This window comes from Salmo trutta, chromosome 30 (genome assembly GCF_901001165.1).
Source record: "Salmo trutta chromosome 30, fSalTru1.1, whole genome shotgun sequence".
Taxonomy (NCBI): Eukaryota; Metazoa; Chordata; class Actinopteri; order Salmoniformes; family Salmonidae; genus Salmo; species Salmo trutta.
In genome coordinates this window covers 19,511,615-19,538,409 of record NC_042986.1, presented here as the reverse complement: position 1 = coordinate 19,538,409, position 26,795 = coordinate 19,511,615, and the positions used below count along the sequence as shown (strand labels likewise).

Below are 26,795 nucleotides of genomic sequence, written 5' to 3'. Positions count from 1 at the left end.
GGTTTCAGGTGTCTCCGGAAGGTGGTGATTGACTCCGCTGTCCTGGCGTCGTGAGGGAGCTTGTTCCACCATTGGGGTGCCAGAGCAGCGAACAGTTTTGACTGGGCTGAGCGGGAACTGTGCTTCCGCAGAGGTAGGGAGGCATGTGACATAACAAGTTGGGCTGAACGGGCTGAGTCAACCCTGAATAAAATCCATATTAGTGCAATCTCAATAAGGGGTTAAGTCTCAGAGCATTCATCTGAAGAATGGGGGACCCTCTCTGAAACAACTAAATTAATCTGAAATGTAGAATCAGCTAAATAATTTAATTGCTCCAGGGACTCAAAGGCTAATTATTTTCAAAATATTTTATTTTTATACTAATCTTAAAGATATGAGACTAAGCTGATAAGCCAAGCCCATTAGAGGGGTTGTTTGGTGTTTCTCTGTGTGTGTCTGTGCGTGTATGCATATATAAACGCATGCTAGCATGTGCTAGCATGTTCTAGCCTGTATGTGTCTGTGAGCATGCTATCATGGGTGTTTGTGCTAGTGTGTGTGTGCGAGAATGTTAGCATGTTTGTGTATGCGCATGCTAGCTTGTGCGCACGTATGCTAGCATGTTTGTATGTGAGCGCAAAACATGCAACCATATGCGTGTGTCTGTGTGGCGTGTGTGTGTGTGTGTGTGTGTGTACACGTGTGGCGGTGGAGGGAGATGCCCACGCTGTGGACGTTAGCTTCCTCACACCTAGGTGAGTCATCCTTCCCAGGAAACACAGTTGAACCATCATTAGCATGCCATTGTCATCCGACCCACTCCTCTGCTCCTTAACACATTTTAACTGGCATATCGCTTCTGCTGATGAATCGCATTGCCCTCCTGGTGAAAACGCAGCCCACGATTCACTACCAGAAAATATTGAGTCACAAGTCCACCAATATAGCCAGCTTATAAAATTATCCCACTTTTTTGTTGCTGCCCTTTTCACCAGAGTATACTGCTTTAGTTAGGGTGGTTGGGGTTTCAGGAGGTACCCTATTCCCTGATTTAGTGCACTACTTTTGACCAGAGCCCATAGGGTTAAAGGTCACTTGAGATGGACAGCATTGAGCGTTCCCTGACGTTTCAAACAAATGACTCAACTTGACTAGACACTAAAATCACTGGTAGGAGAACATTAACATAACAAAATCTTTTAGGAGGTGGTAATGCCTATTGATCACACTCCTGGCCAGGAGGGTTCGGTCAATGGCGCCCACTCACGCCGCTTCCCTGATGCTCATTTGTTTTGACTGCTAAAGTGAGACAACACGCACTTGAAGATGATTAAAAGAACCGGGTCCCAGACTGTCCCACATAGGTTCAGATGCCATTATAGATTTGAGTATTCTGCATTATAGTTGTTGATACAGAATGCTGAATCTGGACACCTCTACTGCAAACCTCAGCTCATTTTTAGAAGGTTATTATAAGGTTCAGATGTTTCCTAGAACACTCAGGTCTTCCCTTTGCATGTCTTTTTTTTCTCCATTGCTCATGTTGTGTAAAACAAATACCCTTCGGTGCAATAAAGGTTTCAATCATCATCATAGAACCCAGAGGAAGGAAGAGCTATAATAATGAAATAATAAACAGTAGGTTCAGAGACTTTGTATGGGGGTGGCAGGTAGCCTAGCCATTAGAGACGCGGGCCAGCAAAGGGAGGGATCATTGGTTTGAATCCCAGCTCCGACTGAAAAAATCTGGTGCGGAGTGAGCTGGCAAACGGAGAGTTTTGCGGGTATCATTCACAGCCCTTGAGCAAGGCACTTGCTACAATTGTTCTGGGGGCGCGGCATTGTGGCTGACCAATTACTTCAAACCGCTATGGGGTGTGTGTGTCTCAGGTGTTTGGGTTGTGAGCATGAAGTTCCTGTTCTCTGTAAGTTCATGGACAATAAGGTATTCTTCTTATTGAATTTTTGGAGGGAGTAATATTTTAGTTATACTTCTAGAGAGATAGCAAGGGGAGATAAGCTTTATAAAAGTCCAATACAGGCAGGCCTACTGTATTCAATCACACTGCTCATTCTATAATCTGCTTTGGAAGTTGTATGATTAAGGATAGCAGGAGTCAGTTGGCATATGTAGAGGTATACCATACCCTAACCCGTTCAAGCATTCTCACAGGGCAGAAAAAGAAAACGTTTCTGAGTGACATTTTCCTTTTGGGCTTTTTCTTTGGCACATAAACAGCAGGGGCAGTCCTACTTTGAGCAAGTTTCCTTTTATTCTGGAAATGAAAAACTTTATTGAGTTTTTGCTTTGCTTCTCGCAATTGATGAGATTTGCCTAGGGGCATGCAGTTTTGCCTGCGGCACGGTGTTTGTCCTCTTGCTTCTTTTTTCTCCCGCTCCCATTTCGGTCCTTTGATCGCTCGCCAAGACATTGGATACAAACATCATGGGTCCTGACTGAGACAATGGGCCTGGCCTGATTTATTGTTCTAGGTCTAGGAGCTCTGCTGGCTGTGAAAGCATCTAGGGGTAGATTAGACAAATACAGTTTAAGTGTCCCCAAGCCTGGGGCCTATGTTCAGGAGGACCAAATAAAGAGAACACTTTGATCGACTCTCTACCCTACCTTATCACAGAGGGTTGTAAGAGCCACCGAGTTCTATGGATTCTGGATGGCTCAAGCTGCAGAATGTATAGACAAAATAGCCTGTCAAGATAGCAGTTAGGCAAGTGTTGGCATTCTAATTGCACTACAACAAAGCCATGGCATCTACAGTAGCTACAGAAGACCTAAAAAACAGATCCACAAGGCCTTTATACTGTATGCCAAGTGAAAATGTGCATTTTCAATATTGTTTTGCTCTCAATACAATGGATTTAAGAACTGTAAAGGGAGACATTTTGGAAAGAGAAAACAAAGACTCTCTCTTCCTTCACATCCACCGTTCTCCATTTGTGCTTTAGTCTGCCTTTTACTGAGCACTTGAGGCTGATGCAGCAGGTACGGTGTCAGCATCACCTCCCAGATAGCTGGATGATGACAATCTAGCACAAAGAGTCGCACTTCTCAAAAGGTCACACACCCATACATACGCACGCAGGTATGTATACGCACAATCGCTAATTTAAGTCTGCCGTCACCCTCGATGCTGCATGTATTAGCACCTTCCTCAAGATGAGGTGCCGAGAGAGGCGTCAGCCCCACTGAAGTTTCACAATAGAACACATACTGAAGTCAATCTGACTGTTTTAAAATCCACATTACTGAGTTATGAAGACCCACAAAGGAACAAAAAGGTGTCAATGCTGAGGGAGATAATTTGTTTTTATAAAAGTGATTAATTTCATCAGACCTGTCTTCCTAACTCACAAAAGGCAAAGGGAAGTATTTTTGTCCAACAGCCTTTCAATTTGAGCCGTTCTGCCTCTTCTACTCTACTGGAGATGCGTTTCTCATAGTTTCATTTCAAAGTGAGCTAGGCCCAGCATGTGTAGCTTGGTAGACACCAGATGATTTTTCAAGAAGACATGGTACTGTAGATAATCATGTTAAAAAAGGCTACCCCGGAGCGGCCCAAATCCCAATTGTCCAATCAATCTGGATATGCACACTCAGCTGTCCAATGACATCCTTGTTAACGTCCTTCGAGCGACAACAATATTTAGTTTGCTTCGTATGAGACACTAATGAGAAATCCATGTACTAGTGGGTCTTTTGATATGGGTTGTTCTGTACAGTGCAGATTGGTGCATTGACTAGCGGAAAGCACTTTAAAAAAAACCTGAGAGAAATGTCAGAACTGATCAATGTATGAGCACATGAATAGCAGAGCAAAATATAGGCCTGCTAGCTTTGATTTTTAATCTCCCTCAATGTATTCAAGTTCACAGGTTCAAACTGTACTGACGGAACACTTTCTTTATGAAGTGGAAAAGCTTCAGGTAAAATGTCGCTTTAATTGCTCTGTGTAATTGTCTCTACTTAGAAGGTCACAGCCAGGTTGTGCTCACTAAAGATGCACACATCGATGCACTAGCTTTTGTAATCCATAAAGGACATACATTCCACTAAACTGTCATTTTTTGATCTGAAAATATTCTGCGCACCAATGACAATGTCTGCCTGTGTCAGAGTTATGTGTGAAGGAGGACGACAGATTGAATGACCACCTATCAAACACATATCTTTAGAAGGTTTATGCCAATAATTGCCAATTTGCAAATAAATGCAAATAATACAGCACCAAAAGGCCAACATTCTGAACAATTCAAAGTTCATGACACTATATTGCTCAGAGGGTGTACTCCAAAGCCTGACACACACTAGCACAGCCTCTAATGGCTAAGATACTACAGTGAAGGCCTTGGTAAAACATAACGGTGAGACGTGCCTTATCAAAACTGCACGTGGCTCAATACTGCTGCATCAGGAGGGTTCAACAGCGGGTGAAGAGGCAGTGCTGAACACTGGGACAGAGATAAAGGGGACTGACAGCATCATGATATCAATTTATAAATTTTCTGCCGCACGTCACTTAAGACAGAGCAGATAGATAAATAGGACCGGCACAACTGCACTGCGCACAGAATAGCGAGCGCATGGCTGCACCTGTCAAACATGGTTACGTCTCCTTAGACGAAGAGAATAGACAAGCCCTGATTTACTTTTGGTAGCTATAAAAGGACAGTGTTTGTGACAAGTTTTCAAGGGCAAAAATTGAAGGTAATTGGCAATCCATGTTTTGTATCGAGTGAGAAATGCCTCTTGCATGTGCGTAGATCTTTGTTTTGGTCGCACTGTGTGATGCGTTGTCATCTACTTCTACACGTGCAGACGCGTTACATAGACACAACTAGCTCTTGCAAAGATGCTGGGAAATGCTAGATGCGCGGCAGCTAAGAACCTTCTCACACAGTACAAAACATGGACTTAATATCTTTCTATGTTTTCTCAGATTTTTGAAGAACCACCTGCAACTGGACACAGACATTTATAATAGGGCCAGGACAATACCAGTATCGCGATACTCGTTAGTATCGTGTTAAGGAAACAAAACACAAAGCGGATGTAATTTCTTTAGGAAAACAGCCCTAATGTTGGAAACAAACCTCGTTATGTTGTCATCCAGAGTCACATATATTTATTTTCCAAGATATAGCACATACTATTTTACATACAGCAGGTTTTTAAAGGACCAAAGAGTTTAGTCTGCTTTGTGTTTTCATCTTTGCCATGGAAAAAATATTGCGAAACTGGCATCATCACAGCCGCAATTTATAAGATACCTTTTTCTCTGAATCAAGAAGGAATACAATACTGCCAAGAGCAGGTTAGTAGAATCTGTGGCTAGGATCTGAAAATATTCTGTTTGGACCCCCATCTTTTTTGCATTTATTTTTATTACTTGTTAAATGAAATCTCTCTGAGCAAAATAAAAAAACGTCAAAATGTTTTGGAACATACAGAATAGCTCAGTATTTGTGTTATTTATTTTATACAGTCTTTTTTCCTCATCTCTATCAACGTTGCCAATAATTATGGAACCCACTAGTACGTCATAAAAACTAATAATTATTGTAAACTATCACAACAAACAGTGCCCCATGTGAGTAGCATCATTTCCACTCGAATCGCGTAACATGGCTCTTACCGTATTGTGGCAGTCCGTGCTGACATGCTGTAGCAGCTGGCTCTCAAACTTCTCCAGGGAGGGATGCAGAGAGATGGACAGCCTGTCCAGGAAGCAGGTGAGGCTCTTCACCATGTGGGGCTTCAACAGGGAATCTCCTAGAGGCAAAGTACAGGTAACTGCCAAAATAAAGGAAACACCAACATAAAGTGTCTAAATAGGGCATTGGGCCTTGGCATAGATTCTACAAGTGTCTGGAACTCTATTGGAGGGATGCAACACCATTCTTCCAGCATTTTGTTAATGGTGGTGGAAAATGCTGTCTCAGGCACCGCTGTAGGGCAGCCCAGCCCCTAAAGTGACTCTTTACACTTTAACCTCTACGGGCCACGGGGGCAGTATTGAGAATTTTGAAAGAAATATGTGCCCAGTTTTAACTGCCTCCTACACCAACTCAGAAGCTAGGATATGCATATTATTAACACATTCGGATAGAAAACACTCTGAATTTTCTAAAACAGTTTGAATGGTGTCTGTAAGTATAACAAAACTCATATTGCAGGCAAAAACCTGTGAAAAATAGATTAAAAAAAAAGAGAATTTTGTGACTGTACTATTTAGTGTCATTGTTTTAAAGATACCACAGTGAGAAAGGATTCAGTTCGCAACTCCTACTGCTTCCACTAGATGTCAACGATCTTTAGAAAGTTGTTTGAAGCATCTGTGATAAATACACACCGAATTAGAAAGCTTACAAGTTGACACGTCATCACTTCATTTTTTGCGCCTGCGCATGAATCTGAGAAGAGTGCCTTTGTCATTATCGTTTATTCTAGACACTTGATAGGTTGTGTGAAAATATTACTGATGTTTACTGATGTTTCACGTTAAAAATGGAACAAAAGATTAGTGCTAAACAACGTTTGACATGTTTAAACAAACGTAAATAGATTATTTACTAGGTTTTCTTTAGTTTTTCGACGTGACTTTACACTGCCCACCTCATTTTGTGGGAGCCTACTGAACGCTAACTATTTGGACATAAATTATGAACTTTGTCAAAAGAAACCACATTTGTTCTGGACCTGGGATCTCTGGCAGCGCCTTCTGATGGAGATAATCAAAGGTAAGGGGATATTTAGAATGTTATTATCGATATTAGATGATGCTAATGCTAACGGTATAGCTTAGCTTAGCTTAGCATATAGCTTATTGTTGTTAGCATAGTACCCAGTTTATACAAAATGTGATTTCCCAGTAAAGTTATTTTGAGATCTGGCCCTTCGGTAGCAATTACGAGATGATAATATATTATTCTTTGAATGACAATATTATAATTTACCAATGTTTTCGAATAGTAATTCCGTGATTTGTAATGCTGGATTCACTGGGTGCATTCGAGCCGAAAAAAATTCTGAATTTCACCGCGACTGTAAATGCTGTTTTTGGATATAAATATGAACTTGATGGAACTAAAAATGCATGTATTGTATAACATAATGTCCTATGAGTGTCATCTGATGCAGATTGTCAAAGGTAAGTGCATAATTCTAGCTAGTTTTCTGTCTGTTGATGCCCTTCTTTGAATTGGCTAAACATTACACGCAGCTATTGTCAATGTACTCTCCTCACATAACCTAACTTTATGCATTCTCCGTAATGCCTCTGAAAATCGGACAGCGTGGTTAGATTTAGGAGATATATCTTTCAAATGGAGGAAAATAGTTGATTATTTGATTTTTTGAAATGATTACTCTTGCAGTTTTGAATTCCCCGCCATGGTCACATGACAATGAATCCCAATACCGGGATAAGATCGGGATAAGATCCTCAACAGGATATGGAAAGGTTTTGTCTTCTCAGGAATTCAGCCTTCTCTGTGATGCTCTCCACATCCCTCATTCTGTCTCACCTCTGTGAAGTTTCTGTTGTCTTTACATCCTGTAGGTCTGATATCTGATTGGAAGTTCACTTTTACAGTAATTCTATTGGCCCACAACTCCCGAATTGGAATCCAAACAGCTCTGATGTTATTAAAGGGACTCAAATTCATTGTCTCTTCTCTATGTTTTTGACATGCTGTGGTGAGATACACTCTCAATCTTCCTCCCCCTCTCCACCCAGAGCTATGGGCCATTGGTCATGCTATGGTCTCTCTCCCCCCATCTCCCCCCAGAGCTATATGGGCCATTGGTCATGCTATGGTCCCTCTCTCTCTCCACCCAGAGCTATGGGCCATTGGTCATGCTATGGTCTCTCTCCCCCCCATCTCCCCCCAGAGCTATATGGGCCATTGGTCATGCTATGGTCCCTCTCTCTCTCCACCCAGAGCTATGGGCCATTGCTCATGCTATGGTTTCTTTCTCTCTCTCCCTCTCTCTCACTCTCTCTGATCATGCCTAGACTAATGCTTGTTAATGCCTTGTAACTTAAGCTTTATGCCTTGTATAATGTAATCATTCATTAATTCTAAAATGTTATTAAATCTATTTGACTAAGTATTCCATTCTCAGACCCTTCTTGATATCCCTATTACCATAACTCAACTATAGTTACTTGCATATTGCTAAATCATCTTCATGGAGTCCGATAAACATTTTAATAGACTGTCATATTAATACATAGTCTTATTATAGGTCACATGAGGTATATACTGTATATAATATAGCCTATATGATAAATATTACTTCAATACACACAGAACACCATTTAAAAAGGCAATGCAGCCCCTATTTCAACGTAATTCCTGTTCTAGAGCAGCGATGCTCGTTTAGGTTTCACCTCCGAAAAAATGACGCAGGCTACTTATACCTGTTCACGAATTGGGATTGGGAAGGAGTTATAGATATCTCTGACCGAAGTCCCCACTTAGGGGATGCACTGTTGAGCGTTACATCCCGAGGGGTCCGTGCTGATTGTACAGAGATTGTGACAGCTGGTTAAATGGCGTCCCTTGACAAGGCAAGAACAAGATGTATGTCAGGAGAAGTGCAGTATTATCAAAAGGAGAGTTATACTTGGAATATGGAGGAGGAATGGAGGGAAAAAGAGAAGGTCAAAGAGAGAGAGGGAGGAATAGGGTGAGCTTGAGTCAGTTAAAAATGGCAGGAAAAAAGGCGATGGTTTGTTAAAGAAGAATGGTAGAAAGTGTAAGCAGAGTGAGCTGAAGACAGGAGGAGAAATGGAAGTGAATGAGGTCAAAGTATTGGAGGTGGTAGGTGTGGTGAAGTTCTCGGAGCCCGAGGCTTGCACCGAGGGTCAGGATAAAGATGAGCCTGTGACAGTAGGAGGCAGTTAAGAAAGTAGAGGAATATGGGTCAAGGGGGAGGGATCCTGAGAGGAGTGGTTTGAGTAGTAGATCTGTACCAGTACAGAGGGGTAGGCCAAGATTATATGTTTCAGTGAGATTGGAATTTTGCATTTATAGTAATGGTTATCAACGGTCCTGCAGGGATGGAACGTAAGTCACAGAAAATAGAGGTTGTGATGGCAGCTGCAGAGAGGTATTTGGGTGTGCAAGACTTGACATCAGAAAAGTTACAAGGTGTGTTAAGTAGTGGTGTCCCATCCTTTCAGGCTGTTGGCCTGAAGTAGGACTAAATAGATTTAAATAGTGGAGTAGGGTGAGTGTAGTAGATGGTAGGGTATGTTTTTTGTTTTTTTAACAAAAAAATTAAGCAAAGTATAAGGGAGTTATACTCCAGTCTAGTAGGTGGCAGTAATGCAACATTTATTGGATGCAAACCGTTGTTTAACCTCATCAAAGAAGGGATTGGGAAGGAACGTTGAGGGATTTCCACGTGGAGTGGAGAAACATCAACAATGAGGGCATTAACAGCTAGCTGTAGGTAGCTAGTATGCCAACCTCATATAGTTAGCTAATATTATCGTTTGTTGCCATTTTTGTTAACTACACTGTTTCCAAAAGATAATCCTGCTAGCTAGGCTATGGCTGGTTCTGGATTTGTCATAAGCATTTGGGGAAAACTTTGCAAGATGGAAAACAGTATCTTTCACTTCGCCATCTGTTGTGATCTCCAAGGTTTTGGTATTTTCCATAAATTGCGACCTCAAATCCGACATAGAAATAATGAAGATGAAGCTCAGGTGATATGGATAATAGGGATGTAACAATTCACTGATACGCATCGGTCCCAGGTTCAAAAAGACATGAGTGCATCGGTCCATTGGAGTCCAACCCGATCCAAATTAAGCATGCGTTGGTCAGAAAACCAATTCTAACATTATGAGTCACGATTTCACTAATGACTTTACACTCATATTGTTCTATTCTGAAAATACCGCTTATCTGTTGTGACTGAATTGATGCGTCCTCTCCTTCAGTTCAGTAGCCCTGCCTTTCCAACTTGTATGCATGTAACTGCCTATGACTGTTAGATAACAGTGCGCACAGTGCGGGAGACAGCTGCTCGCGCCAACGAGAGGTAGGCCTATCCCTGTTCTAATAGGCTATTCGCAACACTTTCAACATTCAGATGCTTTTAAAATGGCTTTTGTAATGTCAAATCCTAGGCTTTATTAGTTGAGTGACAACCAATGGAATTTGCTTGGTCATTGTTACCAAATGCGCTGTAGAAAATTGTGTTTTACGGTAGTTGTGTAGCCTACCGGAGGGGACGCAACTCACATCCAACTGCTGATTGAAAACCCCAATCATTCCGATTTTATTTAGATTGCTCAGGTTCACCATAATAAATAGTTTTGCTTTAAACTGTCAGTGTATTTGGTCATTTTTACATGAACTGTGTAATTTCATAAAGGACAGAAATATTTATTGCGAGCAGTGCATGGTCGCATTCATTGGTCAGAGCAGGAGAAGCGCTCCATGAAATTCCAAATGGTCTAAACCATTAGCTTTTGAGACTAGATTACAAATCCAAAACTGCATTACATTAATTGTCTCAATGCCATGCTACTTTCTAAAGACAAATATTGACATTGTGCTAGCTAAAAACATTTATTTGCAAAAATGACAAGTTAATCAGTGGGTGATGGTGATTTCAGATAAAAATTGCCCCCACCCATGATAGTAGATGCTCTGTCTGCCCTTTTGGTTCAGCTCAGGTGCGCACACGTACACAAACATGGCCATCCCATCAGCAGCATATATTCATTTAAAATCGGATCGAATCATATCACATCAATTCGTTCCCTTAAACTGAATCAGCACCGAATTGTTTCAAACTAAAACATACCGTTCCTGTATCTGAATCCATGTATCTAGATGCGTATCGAAACGTTCATGAAAGGAGATGCACATCCCTAATGGATAACTATTGAAAGGTTTAGAGACATGCGTGGTTCTACATTCTAATAGACACGGTGCAACCTTTGGTAGTTAGGCTGTTGGCAGGCCTTGGCTGCAGTACAGCAAAGTCAAATCCACCCATGCTCATGGTTCTCACAGGGGAAGTGAAATGATAGGCTGCAATGACTTTGCTCATGATGCACGCCGCAAATGACATGTAACAACACCGAGAGCATCGGGCACGAAACACCAATACAAATGTAACAGCTAATCAAAATAGATAAACAAGTTCCTTGAATTTTCTTTTGCTGGTGCCTTTTCATTATAGGACGGACACTCCTGGTTTCAAGCGGCACCAATCAAAGTAGTGCAGCGTCAAAACCCCATATCTTGGGGTGATATTAGTTTGCACCCTTTATTTTAATTTGCTCCATGGCTCAGGCGGCCAATTCGACCCAAGGCTTTTTGTCTCAGCTGAGTTGCGGAGAGGAAGAACTCTGCAGCTGTTTCTGAAAAATAAACAATGCCATGCTGGTGAGTGGTAACATTCAAATAAAATCCAGCCCCGAAACCAAGCGTTGTCTCATAAGGAAACACACGTCATTGACACAGATATCCATGAATATCCCACTTCGGATTCCCACTTCAAACTCAAATATATACTTTGACAAAAAAAGTGACTTATTGACTTAAATCATTGTGCGACATAAATTGGAAAGCTCCAGGCATTGTCTTTCAGTAAAAAAAAGGAATTCCTGCTGGTACTTTAAACCTCCTATGCTCCTTTGAGACCCCTCTTTCAAAATCACTGAGATCTCATGGTAACCAACATAATGGGCAACTGAGCATTTGTATACATGACCCAAAGTATAATGGGATGTTAATTGCTTAATTAACTCAGAAACCACACCTGTGTGGAAGCACCTGCTTTCAATATATAACTCAAGTGTTTCCTTTATTTTGGCAGTTAACTGTAGCTACATGGAATCAAGTGTAACAGTGACTCTCCATTTTAATCTGTTTTAATCATGTTTAATGAAGTTCCTGTTAGCCATTATGTACAATTAAGTCTGTCGGTCCTAATACTCATGTTCACAAAATGGATGTTTGGGGTTTATTTGAAACTTGTTTGTTCTCGGTTTGAAGGACTCCAATGCTAGGATATCTGCACTGTTGAACTGGTACACAAACAGTACATCTCATTGATAAGACAGAGCATGCCCTGATGTCCTATGTGCAAAGTATACACAATATTACATTTTCAAAGTTTGCTGCTTCAGTGTCTTTAGATATTTTTGTCAGATGTTACTATGGAATACTGAGGTATAATTACAAGCATTTCATAAGTGTCAAAGGCTTTTATTGACAATTACATGAAGTTGATGCAAAGAGTCAATATTTGCAGTGTTGACCCTTCTTTTTCAAGACCTCTGTAATCCGCCCTGGCATGCTGTCAATTAACTTCTGGGCAACATCCTGACTGATGGCAGCCCATTCTTGCATAATCAATGCTTGGAGTTTGTCAGAATTTGTGGGTTTTTGTTTGTCCACCCGCCTCTTGAGGATTGACCACAAGTTCTCAATGGGCTTAATTAAGGTCTGGGGAGTTTCCTGGCCATAGACCCAAAATATCTATGTTTTGTTCCCCGAGCCACTTAGTTATCACTTTTGCCTTATGGCAAGGGGCTCCATCATGCTGGAAAAGGCATTGTTTGTCACCAAACTGTTCCTGGATGGTTGGGAGAAGTTGCTCTCGGAGGATGTGTTGGTACCATTCTTTATTCATGGCTGTGTTCTTAGGCAAAATTGTGAGTGAGCCCACTCCCTTGGCTGAGAAGCAACCCCCCACATGAATGGTCTCAGGATGCTTTACTGTTGGCATGACACAGGACTTATAGTAGCGGTCACCTTGTCTTCTCCGGACAAGCTTTTTTCCAGATGCCCAAACAATCGGAAAGGGGATTCATCAGAGAAAATGACTTTACCCCAGTCCTCAGCAGTCCAATCCCTGTACCTTTTGCAGAATATCAGTCTGTCCCTGATGTTTTTCCTGGAGAGAAGTGGCTTCTTTGCTGCCCTTCTTGACACCAGGCCATCCTCCAAAAGTCTTCGCCTCACTGTGCGTGCAGATGCACTCACATCTGCCTGCTGCCATTCCTGAGCAAGCTCTGTACTGGTGGTGCCCCGATCCCGCAGCTGAATCAACTTTAGGAGACAGTCCTGGCGCTTGCTGGACTTTCTTGGGCGCCCTGAAGCCTAGTTCACAACAATTGAACCGCTCTCCTTGAAGTTCTTGATGATCTGATAAATGGTTGATTTAGGTGCAATCTTACTGGCAGCAATATCCTTGCCTGTGAAGCCCTTTTTGTGCAAAGCAATGATGACAGCACGTGTTTCCTTGCAGGTATCCATGGTTGACAGAGGAAAAACAATGATTCCAAGCAGCACCCTCCTTTTGAAGCTTCCAGTTTGTTATTCAAACTCAATCAGCATGACAGAGTGATCTCCAGCCTTGTCCTCGTCAACACTCACACCTGTGTTAATAACGAGAGAATTACTGACATGATGTCAGCTGGTCCTTTTGTGGCAGGGCTGAAATGCAGTGGAAATGTTTTTTGGGGGGATTCAGTTCATTTGCATGGCAAAGAGGGACTTGCAATTAATTGTAATTCATCTGATCACTCTTCATAACATTCTGGAGTATATGCAAATTGCCATCATACAAACTGAGGCAGCAGACTTTGTGAAAATTAATATTTGTGTCATTCTCAAAACTTTTTGCCACGACTGTAGTGTAGACCCACAGCTTCATTCTTTGTAATGCGTTTCTAAAGAGTTTACTTTGCCACGGGTAGCTGCATACGCACCACAGCTACAGCTGAATCACTTGCACATCGATTGAACTAAGCCAACAGTGTCGGTCCTGAACTATTTATGAGATTGGCCTGAGTACCAGTGCCTAAGATCCCACAACTCAGGTTCTGTCTGGAATGTGGATCCATATTAGGTGTAAAACACACAAAAAAAAGTATGAGGGACAATGGATAAGCTGTGATTGTCAGTGAAGCTGCTTGCCGCCGTGTACTACAGCAATCACCTCTTTCAAACACCTCAGATACCAAATCTCGGGTGATTATACTCATCTCCAGTACAAAGCGGCAGCAAATGTGAATGAACTGAATGCAGGTCCAACATCCAGACAGTGGCAGCTTACTGTAGGTCGGTATGCTTATAGACCCAGAACAGGAAAGGGAGGATTAAGCTACCCAAAACCTTCCACGGACTCATCTTATAATAAAGCCCCGCACTGTCAAACAGCATTACTGTACATCCTTGTATAAACTTGTTTTTTTGCAACATTTCAACTTTGGAGGATGATTAAAAAAAAGTGTGTTGAGAGAGATAGCCTCCTTGAGAAATTCTGTGAAGACAACTACCTACGTCACAAAAGATGAAATCCTCCCGCTGTCGAACATAGTGGGCCGAATGGAGAACGCATTTCAAATCATTCCATTTTGAGTGTGTGACTTTCGATTAACGCCCAAATGAGAGCAGCTGATTGTCTATCAAATGTTTACATTCCCAGCGCCTCTGATGAGTTTTTTTCAATTTGGAGACGGCGCTAAGTGGTTGAAGGATTACCTCCAGATTGCACTATGGGATTTTTTTCAAATGGCTTTACTGAGGTGTTTTTTCAGTCAAATATTTATATAAATTCAGCAGACGATTACGTTACAAAAGCCTTTCAAATTAGTTTGAACTAAGGTAAGCAAATACATTACTGGATTAACAAAGGAGCTGGCGGTAGTTTTATTTTTGTTAATCAGTTTTTATTTCTGTTTTCCGGTTTGATGTTTTGTTAGTTGGTGTGCGGAAATCCTCAAAATATATTGGCCCACCAAGTTACAACATCACATATATTGAGACGTGGCATAGCTTGACAATGGGCCGCCTACTGCAAATAACAATGTTAACTGTATGAGGGAAACACTGGCCTGCGGTTTCCACTGTAGTCTTACCTGTAGGGGAGGGCGTAACCCCAGGGATGTTCTCATCTCCAGACACCAGCATGTTCTGGGGGAAGAGGTGCATGGCAGGGGCTAGAGCAGGGTGAGGCTTCAAGCTGCACACCAAATGAGCACCATCGATGGGCGTCAACAGCTTGTTCTCTACACAGACAGAAAAAACACAACATAACACACAGCACATTGTTTTAATCAATATTCCTTTTATCGCAAGGGGCTGTTCGCAAGCGAACCTGGGCATGTGGTTTACGAAATGACAGCGTGGAAAAGCATTCCCTCGTCCCCGAAGAGGATATGAAAGAGGAGTGCAGGCGGCTACTTAGGAAATGGCTCTGTGATGTGAGGGACGGGTTGACACATCGATCCTTCAAACAGTCATCCAATGAAAAACCCGGCCCCATGATGCTTTTCATCAACACACAGTCGACGGTGTTGAGCTGAGAAAGGCTGCACAGTGAATTTCATGGGTTGTGTGTGTTCAGCAGTACATCCCAGGATCTCTGCCGTGGAATGTGTGGTGATCGCTCACTCTGACAGCTCTGATAATTACATCTTCAAAGGAGACAGTGATGATCATTAATCGAAGCTCTATTCACTCCCAGTGACCGCCTCTTTATCAGGTTGACAGTGATGATGTATTTGGGAAGCGCCTCCCAATAGGACATTTGGAAAGGTTGATAGGGTTAACTGATGACGGGATGGTTTATATTCAATTCAATAATCAATGTAAACATGGGGGGGGGGCAGAGGTGGGAGTGACAGTGTGTTACACCTCCATGGCATCATACATCTCCCCTGAGTGGTACACTACATCACCAAAAGTATGTGGACACCCCTTCAAATTAGTGGATTCGGCTATTTCAGTACACACCCATTGCTGACAGGTGTATAAAATCAAGCACACGGCCATGCAATCTCCACAGACAAACATTGGCAGTAGAATGGCCTTACTGAAGAGCTCAATCAACATGGCACCGTCATAGGATGCCAGCTTTCCAACAAGTCAGTTCGGCAAATTTCTGCCCTGCTAGAGCTGCCCCGGTCAACTGAGAGTGATGTTATTGTGAAGTGGAAAACGTCTAGGAGCAACAGCGTCCGTCCTTGGATGCAAGACTCACTACCGAGTTCCAAACTGCTTCTGGAAGCAACGTTGGCACAATAACTATTCGTCAGGAGCTTCATGAAATGGGTTTCCATGGCCGATCAGCCGCACACAAGCCTAAGATCACCATGCCCAATGCCAAGTGTCGGCTGGAGTGGTGTATAGCTTGCCGACTCTGGAGCAGTGGAAACACGTTCTCTGGAGTGATGAATCATGCTTCACCATCTGGCAGTCTGACAAACAAATCTGGGTTTGGCGGATGCCAGGAGAATGCTACCTGCCCCAATGCATAATGCCAACTGTAAAGTTTGGTGGAGGAGGAATAATGGCCTGGGGTTGTTTTTCATGGTTCGGGCTAGGCCCCTTAGTTCCGGTGAAGGGAAATCTTAACGCTAAAGCATACAATGAAATTCTAGACAATTCTGTGCATCTAACTTTGTGGCAAAAGTTTAGGGAAGTCCCTTTCCTGTTTCAGCATGACAATGCCCCCGTGCACAAAGCGAGGTCCATACAGAAATGGTTTGTCGAGACCGGTGTGGAAGAACTTGACTGGCCTGCACAGAGCCCTGACCTCAAGCCCATTGAACACCTTTGGGATGAATTGGAATGCCAACTGCGAGCCAGGCCTAATCGTCCAACATCAGTGCCCGACCTCACTAATGCTCGTGGCTGAATGGAAGCAAGTCCCCGCAGCAATGTTCCAACATCTAGTGGAAAGCCTTCCCAGAAGCGAGGAAGCTGGTATAGCAGCAAAGGGGGGACCAACTCCATATTAATGCCCATGATATTGGAATAAAATGTTCAACGAGCACTTTTGGTCATGTAGTTTGTTTGATTAGGGCTCATTCAAACCTGGTATACAGTTGTTTCCTGTGTGACACCATCGTTGTGCAAATATGCTACTTTGGGTTAATTTCACATCCATCAATTCCATCTTTACAATATGAAACTGTACTGGATGGATGTTAATTTAAAATGCTCTCACTGTGCAGTCATATTATAATTTTGTCTTTTCCAATCCCAGCAACAGGGCCCAGGGGTCCAACCATAGCTCCAAATGGAGGTTGGTACAATGTTGTAGGAGGGTAGGAGCCTTGGAGGATTAATTTCCAATATATGTCCACAATCCAATATATCTATATCAGCAGCAGGCAGCTTTAAGCCATTCCTATAGGCCTCAGAACCTTCAAAGCCAATGATAGGGATTTCAGAGTTAAAGCGGTGAAAAAAGAGGAGGAGTATATCCCTGTTTCCCCGAACCGTCTCACCCCAACCTTTAACTTCCTCTGACAGGCGGCTGCTCGCAAATTCACTTCATCAGGGGAAAACTGCTTAACTCAAAATGGTGCACTCAAATGTGATAAAAAAGTGAACAGAACACTCAAACATGGTTTGAGGACGTCATTGAAGCCACAGCTACACTTGCTGCGCGGCAATTTCAGCGTACGGCAGTGCTTTCATGGAAAACTGGCTCTTGCTGTAGTGGTAAAAAAAAAGATATGGAGGCGTAAAAATGAAACATTCAAAGCATCTAGCTAGCTGAACACAGATGGGCGCACAGGTGTCGAGATCTCGGTAACTTTTTCATCATTTATTTCATATTATTCATAATGCATCAAGCTTGCCTCTCTGACGCAGCACATGGATTAGGGACTCCAGAAATTCTTCAAGCAGACATCTTGGTACCTTAGTGTCAGGCGAGCAAACTTGGCAGGAGATGAAGCGGAGGTAAAAATGGAAAGGTAGATCAGCAGCATCAGAGGGCTGGTGGATTTCCAAGGGTGACGGGGAAGAAACCGCGTAATAATCAAGATGAATACCAGATGGACTCCATGTGAAAAGAGGGGCTTTATGGGCAAAGTCAGACACTGTTGCATTGATTCAGGCTATTCAAAATGAGAAACAAAATAGCAGATTCCGGTAGAGTAGCAATGATGGCTCAACCGAATCCTTTCAGTACAGTGGTCATTAATTAAAACAACATATATTTTACATTTCAGCCCTACTTTCAACCCTGCATCGATTGCGTTTCCGCAATGATGACAAGATAAAACCCAAGGCACCTTCCAATCCGTGGCAGCAGTGGATTTCAATACGGTAATGTGAACACAATGTCGTCTCACTGCACCAAGCACTGTGCCATCTGGTTACCCCCCATTTCCACAGTGGGTCCCAGAGCAACCCCCCCCCCCGCTTCTCCCCCTCTGCCTCCCTTCCTTCTCATACTCCGCTTCCCTCCCGGTCAGTCTGGGATTGGGGCTTCGGTAAGCCAAAAAGTCACACCGTCTCCTCCATGATCCCTCTACCCTCCAAGGTCAGTCAAGGAGAAGAGCTTCAGTGGGCCCCAGAGCGACCCCATATCTTCCTTCCCCACCCCCCTTCTCTTGTTTCCCCAGGTGGCACCGGCAGAGGGGCTTAGGTGGCGGCTGGCCGGGGCTGGGCAGGAGAACACAGACTGAGGGGGCTGGCAAGCAGAGGCTCCCTGTCCCCCCTCCTCCTGGCATTGAATAATCCCTACCCCAGGCACTCTACCTGGCATGCTGGGCACACACACGTGCAACGTGGTCATGCACGCAGACGCAAACACACAGGGCTGATTTGACAGGCTGACTGGAGGGGCCCCATGTGAAGAGCCCCACAGGCATGAAATTTAATGCACGAGCCCTATCCATGCCTGTGACGTTCAGGCCCTACCCTACCCAGGTCCGATTGCTTTTGACAAATTTAAGACCCGACCCGAAAATCTAAAATAACTTCCTTCGTTAGTATCGATTAGCTACTCGTCTCGGTCTGTCCTCCCCTTCCCTGCACTGCTTGCGCTGCATGTGCTCTGCTGCTGTGTGAGTATCCATAGCAACAGCCCCGCCTTGGCCTGCTCAATGACGAGAGATAATGTAACTGTTAACTTGCTACTTTCCGTCACTCTAAACTCCGGAAAATGATTATTTTCTGTGAAATCATTTCTCCTGACGACTCTGACAATGTTGTGGTATTATATTTGATGAGGTTGAAGCACTTCTGACACCATGTTATGACCTTAGTCAGATATCACTGTAGGCTACTGCTCAGCAGAGCACGAGCAAATGGCTCAGATTCAAAATGTTAGTGATCAATTTAGTGATGCCCTGCCCGTACCCTAGTAATTGATGAAAAAAACTGTCCCTAACCCGATGTAAAGTGTCGGGGCCCGTCGGCCTCAGACCGGGTACCAGAGCTCTACCCAGGTGTAGACTGTGCACTCCAGACCCGTCTTCCTGTATGCATGTCTGTCTGTCTCTATCGGGGTGAGCAGATGATTAGGCAGGAGTGGAGGCTAGATTGAGGAGTACACACTAGAGGAGAAGTGAGAGGTATACTGGAGGGCATTGGACTCAAAATCCTGGCTCAGTTGGAAGAAAATACCACATATTATACCACAAGTAACTAATGTTGAAGCAATGCCTTTTGAACTCTTCATTTCACAGCACGTCCTCATCGAGGTAAACAACACTTTTCTTCAAGTGTGAAGAAGAAAATATGCTCTCTTCCAACGAATAGCAGATGAAGCTCTTCCTCAAGAGAACAGGACAATACACGATTGCTGGCCTTCGGCTCCAGAAATAAGGCTCCATTGTGAAAATTAATAGGGTTTCCTTTGTTTGGTCTTGTTATCCAAAGCAGCAAGGTAAACAGCTGTCCTCCTCCTGCCGTGTGTGTGAGGAAGAGAGATGCCTGAACATGAAAGCACGCATCGTCAACACGGCCTGAGTGAAAACAAAAAAGGCATCCTACCCCCCCAACAGACACTATTTTAATAATTAAATGTACACAAAAGTCCATTTGAGAGAAAGATGCCTTTCCAATATTCATGTGACAAGATAGCAAACACTGCTTCTTGGGATTACAGATGTAGGATCTTAATTTGATCACCCTGTTGCAGGAGAACCTTCCTGCAATACAGGATATTTAAAACTTAAATACACTAAGGTTTAAAAAAAGCTTCTGAAGATTTCAATTTTCAGACTAGAGTTTCCCAACAAATTTAGCAGCACCTAAAAAAATGTTTCATTTTAATACACATAATAATTCACATTTCCTGCTGCTGCAGGATTACTTTCCTGCTGTAGCAAACTGACTCAAAATAAGATTCTACATCTGTATATTGTTATTCATACATGAGCACAGGGGTTCCCAAACATTTTTGGACCACGGCCCCATTTAGAGATTTAAAAAATGATGCGACAACTACCATGTAAAAAAAGTTATGTAATCAATACAATGTTTCCTTTTTTCATTGAGGCTATGAGTATTACAAATCAGTCTGACCGTACTTTTGACAGCATTTCAATCTGAAGGAAGTATGGTTTGAAGTGACAAATGCATCAGAAAGGCATTGGGAAGTTCAGAAGATCATCACGCAATAATTTTGTATGATCTTCTGTATAATCAAATCAAATGTATTTATAAAGCCCTTTTCTATAACAACAGATGTCACAAAGTGCTTATACAGAAACCCAGCCTCGAACCCCAAACAGCAAGCAATGCAGATGTAGAAGCACGGTGGCTAGGAAAAACTCCCTAGAAAGGCAGGAACCTAGGAAGAACCCTAGAGAGGAACTAGGATCTGAGGAGTGGCCAGTCCTCTTCTGGCTGTGCTGGGTGGAGATTATAAGAGTACATGGCCGTTAAGGCCAGATTGTTCTTAAAGATGTCCAAACATTTATACCTGACCAACAGGGTCAAATAATAATCACAGTGGTTTTAGAGGGTGCAATAGGTATAGGAATGACTAATTCCCCCCAGTCTGATTTCGTGCCTATTCTTGTCCACTCTGTTCTAATGAGTTCTGTGCAGCTTACGGCATTGTAGAGGGAAACAGACACATGCGTGTTCCTGAGAGTCTTATCCTTCAGTGATGGGGTCATACTATTTTGTAGCTTAAACTGTTCAAAAGATAGAACCACTTTTGTAGTAAGAAAACAGAAATTGCTCTGTTTATTACAACCACATCTAGTGGTTACCGAGGTTATATGAACCAAGCGTAAAAAACATTTTTTACAGTTTCTCGTGACCCCCTTTTCAAATCCGGTGACCCCACATGGGGTCACAAACGCCAGTTTGGGAAACACTGCATTAGTAAATTGTACTTGGCAATTCTTTGCATTACATTGGTACTATTCCGTCACTGTAAGGCCTTTTTTCGTATTCATAGGAATGACATTCCTGAAGGGCCTGAAATTAGCTCTATAGCAACAGAGTGGCTGGTGAATGTTTTTGGGGCAAATAGCCCATTTCAGGCCACAGCCGAAGTGTAGGCTATAATATGGAAGATACAGCATCTTCTTGTTGATAGTGTATACTGCACCCAGTGGAATAAAATGTTAACACAATTAAATATTGCACAGCTGAATAAGGTAGGCCTATTCTAACATGGTTCAAATGTAAGAATTGGTTAACACACACTAAAATTGTGTTCATTCTATTTGAATTGGCTGAGATGGTTGTGGCTCACCAGACTTACTAAATGTTAGGGTTGTGATGATACCAGTCTCGCAATATTTTTTCCATGGCAAAGATGAAAACACAAAGCAGACTAAACTCTTTGGTCCTTTAAAAACCTGCTGTATGTAAAATAGTATGTGCTATATCTTGGAAAATAAATAAATGTGACTCTGGATGACAACATAACGAGGTTTGTTTCCAACATTAGGGCTGTTTTCCTAAAGAAGTTACATCCGCTTTGTGTTTTGTTTCCTTAACACGATACTAACGAGTATCGCGATACTGGTATTGTCCTGGCCCGACTAAATATGATACATGTAATCAGACAGTGGCACCGCCTTTCACAATTAAGAAAGCTTTGTCATTGGCACTTGGGCGCTGAGATCTTTATTAAACACAGCAGACAAAACACAGTGTAATTATAATCAACACAATTGGGGCCCACTACACTTGGATTAGAGTGTGTCTGCAAGGGTTCCTCAGAGACTCAATGTTGACATCAACTAGTTGAATTGAATTGCAAAGCGGACCGCAGCGTTTCTGAGGCGGTCGTAAGATCTAGCTTAGTGTATCGCCTGTGTGTGTCAAATGGCATACTATTCCCTTTATAGTGCACATCTTTGGACCAGGCCCCATAAAAAGTAGTGCACTATAAAGAGAATAGGGTGCCATTTGGGACTCATTCTTAGTGGTTGTTGAACAGTGCACTGTTGTAAGAGAGCATATAAAAGACACTTACGCTCTATAGGGTCCCTCAGTAGTGGATGGAGTAGGGTCCTTGGTGTTCCGTGGTACAAACTTAGCCTAGGGACAACAACAAAAAAATGAAGTTGAGAATCAATCAAGACAAGATGGACAAAGAGTGAATCACAATAGACTGATAGATTTTCTTAGAACAGCTTCTTGTGTGTCTATTATACGTTGTTCAGCTTTATCTGTGTTCTGTGGATGTTAGATGACTAAGACAGGTGTCACATTAAACACAAAGTGGAAGGCACTTCTCTGTCTGTAAGGTTAGGCTATGTGCAGGAGGCAGGAGAATTGGAAAGATCAAATCATTTGAACTTGGCGCTTGGGCTGGGCAATATGGCCAAAAAATCTAATCTGGATTTTTTCAAATTTATTGGCGATTCATGACATACAGTACCAGTCAAAAGTTTGGACACTCCTACTCATTCCAGAGTTTCTTTATTTTTACTATTTCTACATTGTAGAATAACAGTGAAGACATCAAAATTATGAAATAACACATGTGGAATCATGTAGTAACCAAAAAATATATTTTATATTTGAGATTCTTCAAAGTAGCCACCCTTTGCCTTGATGGCAGCTTTGCACACTCTTGGCATTCTCTCAACCAGCTTCATGAGTTAGTCACCTAGAATGTATTTCAATTAACAGGTGTGCCTTGTTCAAAGTCAATTTGTGGAATTTCTTTTCTTCTTAATGTGTTTGAGCCATGTGGTGGCTAATTTCCGCATTACCAAATGAGGAGTTACAAACACACCAGTCCGAGTTAAACTACATTTTTAATACTTAAGATACTTTTGCAAAAGTTCTTGACCCCCAATAATGCACTCTCTCTAATGAATCATTTAATGAGGTGATTACAGAATGGCTACAGGGATGTTTTATAGCAATGATACAGCCCCTTCAACGTACATTGACAAACCACAGATACTTAGTAACAGTTCACAAAGGTTAAGTTTTGTATGACAGATATCCATAAAACACAGCAGGCAGTAACTGCTATGTCAACCTGGTTCATTGTATAGCCCAGTATCTGGTCCCCTTAGAACTGTCTCTCCCTGGTACAGTATTGAACAGAACCATTAGCTCATGTCCTCTGGAATGCTTTTTAGGCGTTCTTATCAAAATACACCATAAATCTTCTTTGTCAGTGCTATCTCATAGTGGCCCATCCTCAGTAAAACTGAGAGTAAGCCTCTGGGCCATATATTATCACAGGATAGGTGCGAGATCTAAGAGAGGACATACAAGGGTCCATTTACTGCCATAATCCTCCCCACAATAAAGAAAAGGAGGGAGTGACTTGCTCACAGACATTGTGGAGACAAGTCATTGGTTCCCCATTAATCACGCCATCCCTTCACATGGTTTAAGAATAAGTAAAGACACATTCACATATGAAGACAAATCTGACCTCTCCCCTCTCTGGGCCCCAGCTAAGGTAGATGTGCAACTGAAAAGACACCAGAGTCCAATGGACACTTTCTAATGACAAGTATCTCAAATAAGCATATTATACTAATAAAACATCTTAATTATCTATGTTACCCAACTAATTCTGATTCGTCCACGACAGCCAATCGGTTGTGACAAGGTAGGGGTGGTACACAGAAGATAGCCCTATTTGGTAAAAGACCAAGTCCATATTATGGCAAGAACAGCTCAAATAAGCAAAGAGAAACGACAGTCCATCGTTACTTTAAGACAAAGGTCGGTCAATGCGTAAAATTTCGAGATATTTTAAAGTTTCTTCAAGTGCAGTCGCAAAAACTATCAAGCGCTACGATGAAACTGGCTCTTATGAAGACCACCACAGGAAAGGAAGACCCAGAGTTACCTCTGCTGAAGAGGATAGGTTCATTAGAGTTAACTGCACCTCAGAAGTTGCAGCCCAAATAAATGCTTCAGAGTTCAAGTAACTGACACATCTCAACATCAACTGTTCAGACGAGACTGCGTAAATCAGGCCTTCATGGTTGAATTGCTGCAAAGAAACCACTACTAAAGGACACCAATAAGAAGAAGAGACTTTCTTGGACCAAGAAACACGAGCAATGGACATTAGACTGGTGGAAATCTGTCCTTTGGTCCGATGAGTCCAAAATGTAGATTTTTGGTTCCAACCGCGTGTCTTTGTGAGACGTAGAGTAGGTGAACGGATGATCTCCGCATGTGTGGTTCCCACCGTGAAGCATGGAGGAGGAGGTGTGCTTTGCTGGTGACACGGTCTGTGATTTATTTAGAATTCAAAAGGCACACTTAAACAGCATAACTACCAGAGCATTCTGCAGTGATACGCTTAGAGGGACTATCAATTGTTTTTCAACAGGACAAATTACCCAAAACACACTTCCAGGCTGTGTAAGGGCTATTTGACCAAGGAGAGATTGAGTGCTGCATCATAATCACCTGACCTAAACCCAAATTAGATGGTTTGGGATGAGTTGGACCGCAGAGTGAAGGAAAAGCAGCCAACAAGTGCTCAGCATGTGTGGGAACTCCTTCAAGATTGTTGGAAGAGCATTCCTCATGAAGCTGGATGATAGAATGCCAAGAGTGTGCAAAGCTGTCATCAAGGTAAAAGGTGGCTACCCTGAAGAATCTAAAATCTAAAATGTATTTTGGTATGTTTAACACTTTTTTGGTTACTACATGATTCCATATGTGTTATTTCATAGTGTTGATGTCTTCACTATTATTCTAAAACATAGAAAATAGTAAAAATAAAGAAAAACCCTTGAATGAGTAGGTGTTTCCAAACTTTTGACTGGTGCTCAAAACAAGCGTTGTTCAATTAAAAGGTCAAATACACTGCATTTCAAACAGTCAGTAATAATCTAATGAATTCAGGACTTGTGAAGTTATACCTAGGCTATAACTATAAGCCTTCCACAACCATAAGACCCACTAATAATTTAATTATTTTATCAAAATAGTTTAACCTGCTTTTTTTGCAATAATCAATGATCTGGTTTTCCAGATTGTCTATGAAAATGCCCTTTTTTGTTACAAATTTAACTAGAACCATGCATAATGCACATTCACTAATAATGATTAAGTTATTGTAGTAGGCATTAGGCTACAGAAAATGAACACAGGTCTCAGCAACAGTCTCTGAAGCCCATGTGCTAGTGATTAGCCAGCTAATCTTTATATTTTAAGTTTAGCCAAAGCCCAAATTGGATCTATTTGCTAGCTAACAAGGATGAACAGTTGAATTGTTATGAACACACCCTTCTGTCGGTCTCCAACTGTTTGAAAAGCATGTTGGCCTGTCCACTTTGTTCAGATGAATACAAAAGAAAAATAACAAAACCTTGATTCTCATTAAAACATACATTTAAATATATCGCCCAGCCCTACTCGGAGCCCCCAAATACTCTCGGCACGTGACACTGATATAAATGCCACCCTTCAGAGCCTATGGTCCTCCTCCAGGCTAATAGAGGTACAAGTATACAGTAATAATACAAGTATTATACCTGTCGGTTTTAAGTGTTACACAACATTGAATAGACCTATTTCCTACAAGAAAAAGTACACTAGATTTTTTCTTCCCTCAATGACGGAAGGGGTTTTTATTCAGTATCAATAAATTCAGGAATCAAATATTTTTCTATCTTCCTTCATGTGCTAAATTGATGGTGAATTGACCTACGAGTTGATAAACTCCCATGATAATCCTTCACATGGCTCTTGATGGGAAAATTCTGAGACTGTAATTAAGGTGTGTGTTGTGTATCGGGACATAGATAATCACCTTCTGTCCCCCTCGGTGGCCTGAGGTTCTGTCATGCTGGAGAAGAGGTGCAGGATGGCGAAGCCGCACCCCAGTGCATGCTGGGAGCCGTCTGCCCTGGGCTGTAACGCCACCAGCTCCACCACGGCCACCACGCTTGGTAGACGCAGAGAGGTGTGGAGGTACACCACCTTCAATGGAACACACACACACACACACACACACACACACACACACACACACACACACACACACACACACACACAGGACAAGACATGATTGAATGAGTGAGTGAGTGCCAAGATCATTAGTATTAGTAGGATTAGTATTGAGGTTAAACAGTGCGGTACGCAAAAAAAGACAGGCACAATTGATCATGAACTACTACACCACCTGCAAAGGAAAAGTGAGCTAGTACTGAGCGATAAATGCATTTTGAGGACAGTTCGGTTAGACAATAAAAAAAAATACAGTTTTCGATTTGGTTTCAATAAAATAAAATCCACAATTAAAACAATTAAAAAAGGGCCCTTGATGGTATTAACCATAATTTATTATATAATTTCAGCTGTGTATATTACATTTGCTTTATTTGCTGACTTTATTTCATTCCCAGTCATCATCTCATCTTTATAAAGCTGCTGCCTATGCTGTCTGACAAAATCACTATTTTAGTAGTTCTTCAAAATAAATAAGGTATACTTTTGACTGCTAAATACCAACGATCAATCACTTCGATCATGCATTTTTAGGTAGAGATACCTCAAAGCAACTGCTCTTTATCCCTCTTGATTGTGCATTCTTCTGTCTCCCTCTC

At 42.1% G+C, this 26,795-nt stretch overlaps 1 protein-coding gene across 3 annotated transcripts in view; it reads right to left on the bottom strand.

Annotated features, from left to right (window-relative positions):
• nphp4 (nephronophthisis 4) overlaps positions 1-26,795 on the bottom strand; it is a 215,703-nt gene that overhangs the window by 149,893 nt on the left and 39,015 nt on the right. For all 3 annotated transcript variants that reach the window (XM_029723198.1, XM_029723199.1, XM_029723200.1), the window contains 4 exons: positions 26,000-26,169; positions 22,229-22,293; positions 14,901-15,050; positions 5,634-5,770 (listed from right to left, as the gene is read on the bottom strand). In XM_029723198.1, the coding sequence (XP_029579058.1) occupies positions 5,634-5,770; positions 14,901-15,050; positions 22,229-22,293; positions 26,000-26,169 (522 nt within the window). The remainder of the gene's footprint in view (positions 1-5,633; positions 5,771-14,900; positions 15,051-22,228; positions 22,294-25,999; positions 26,170-26,795) is intronic.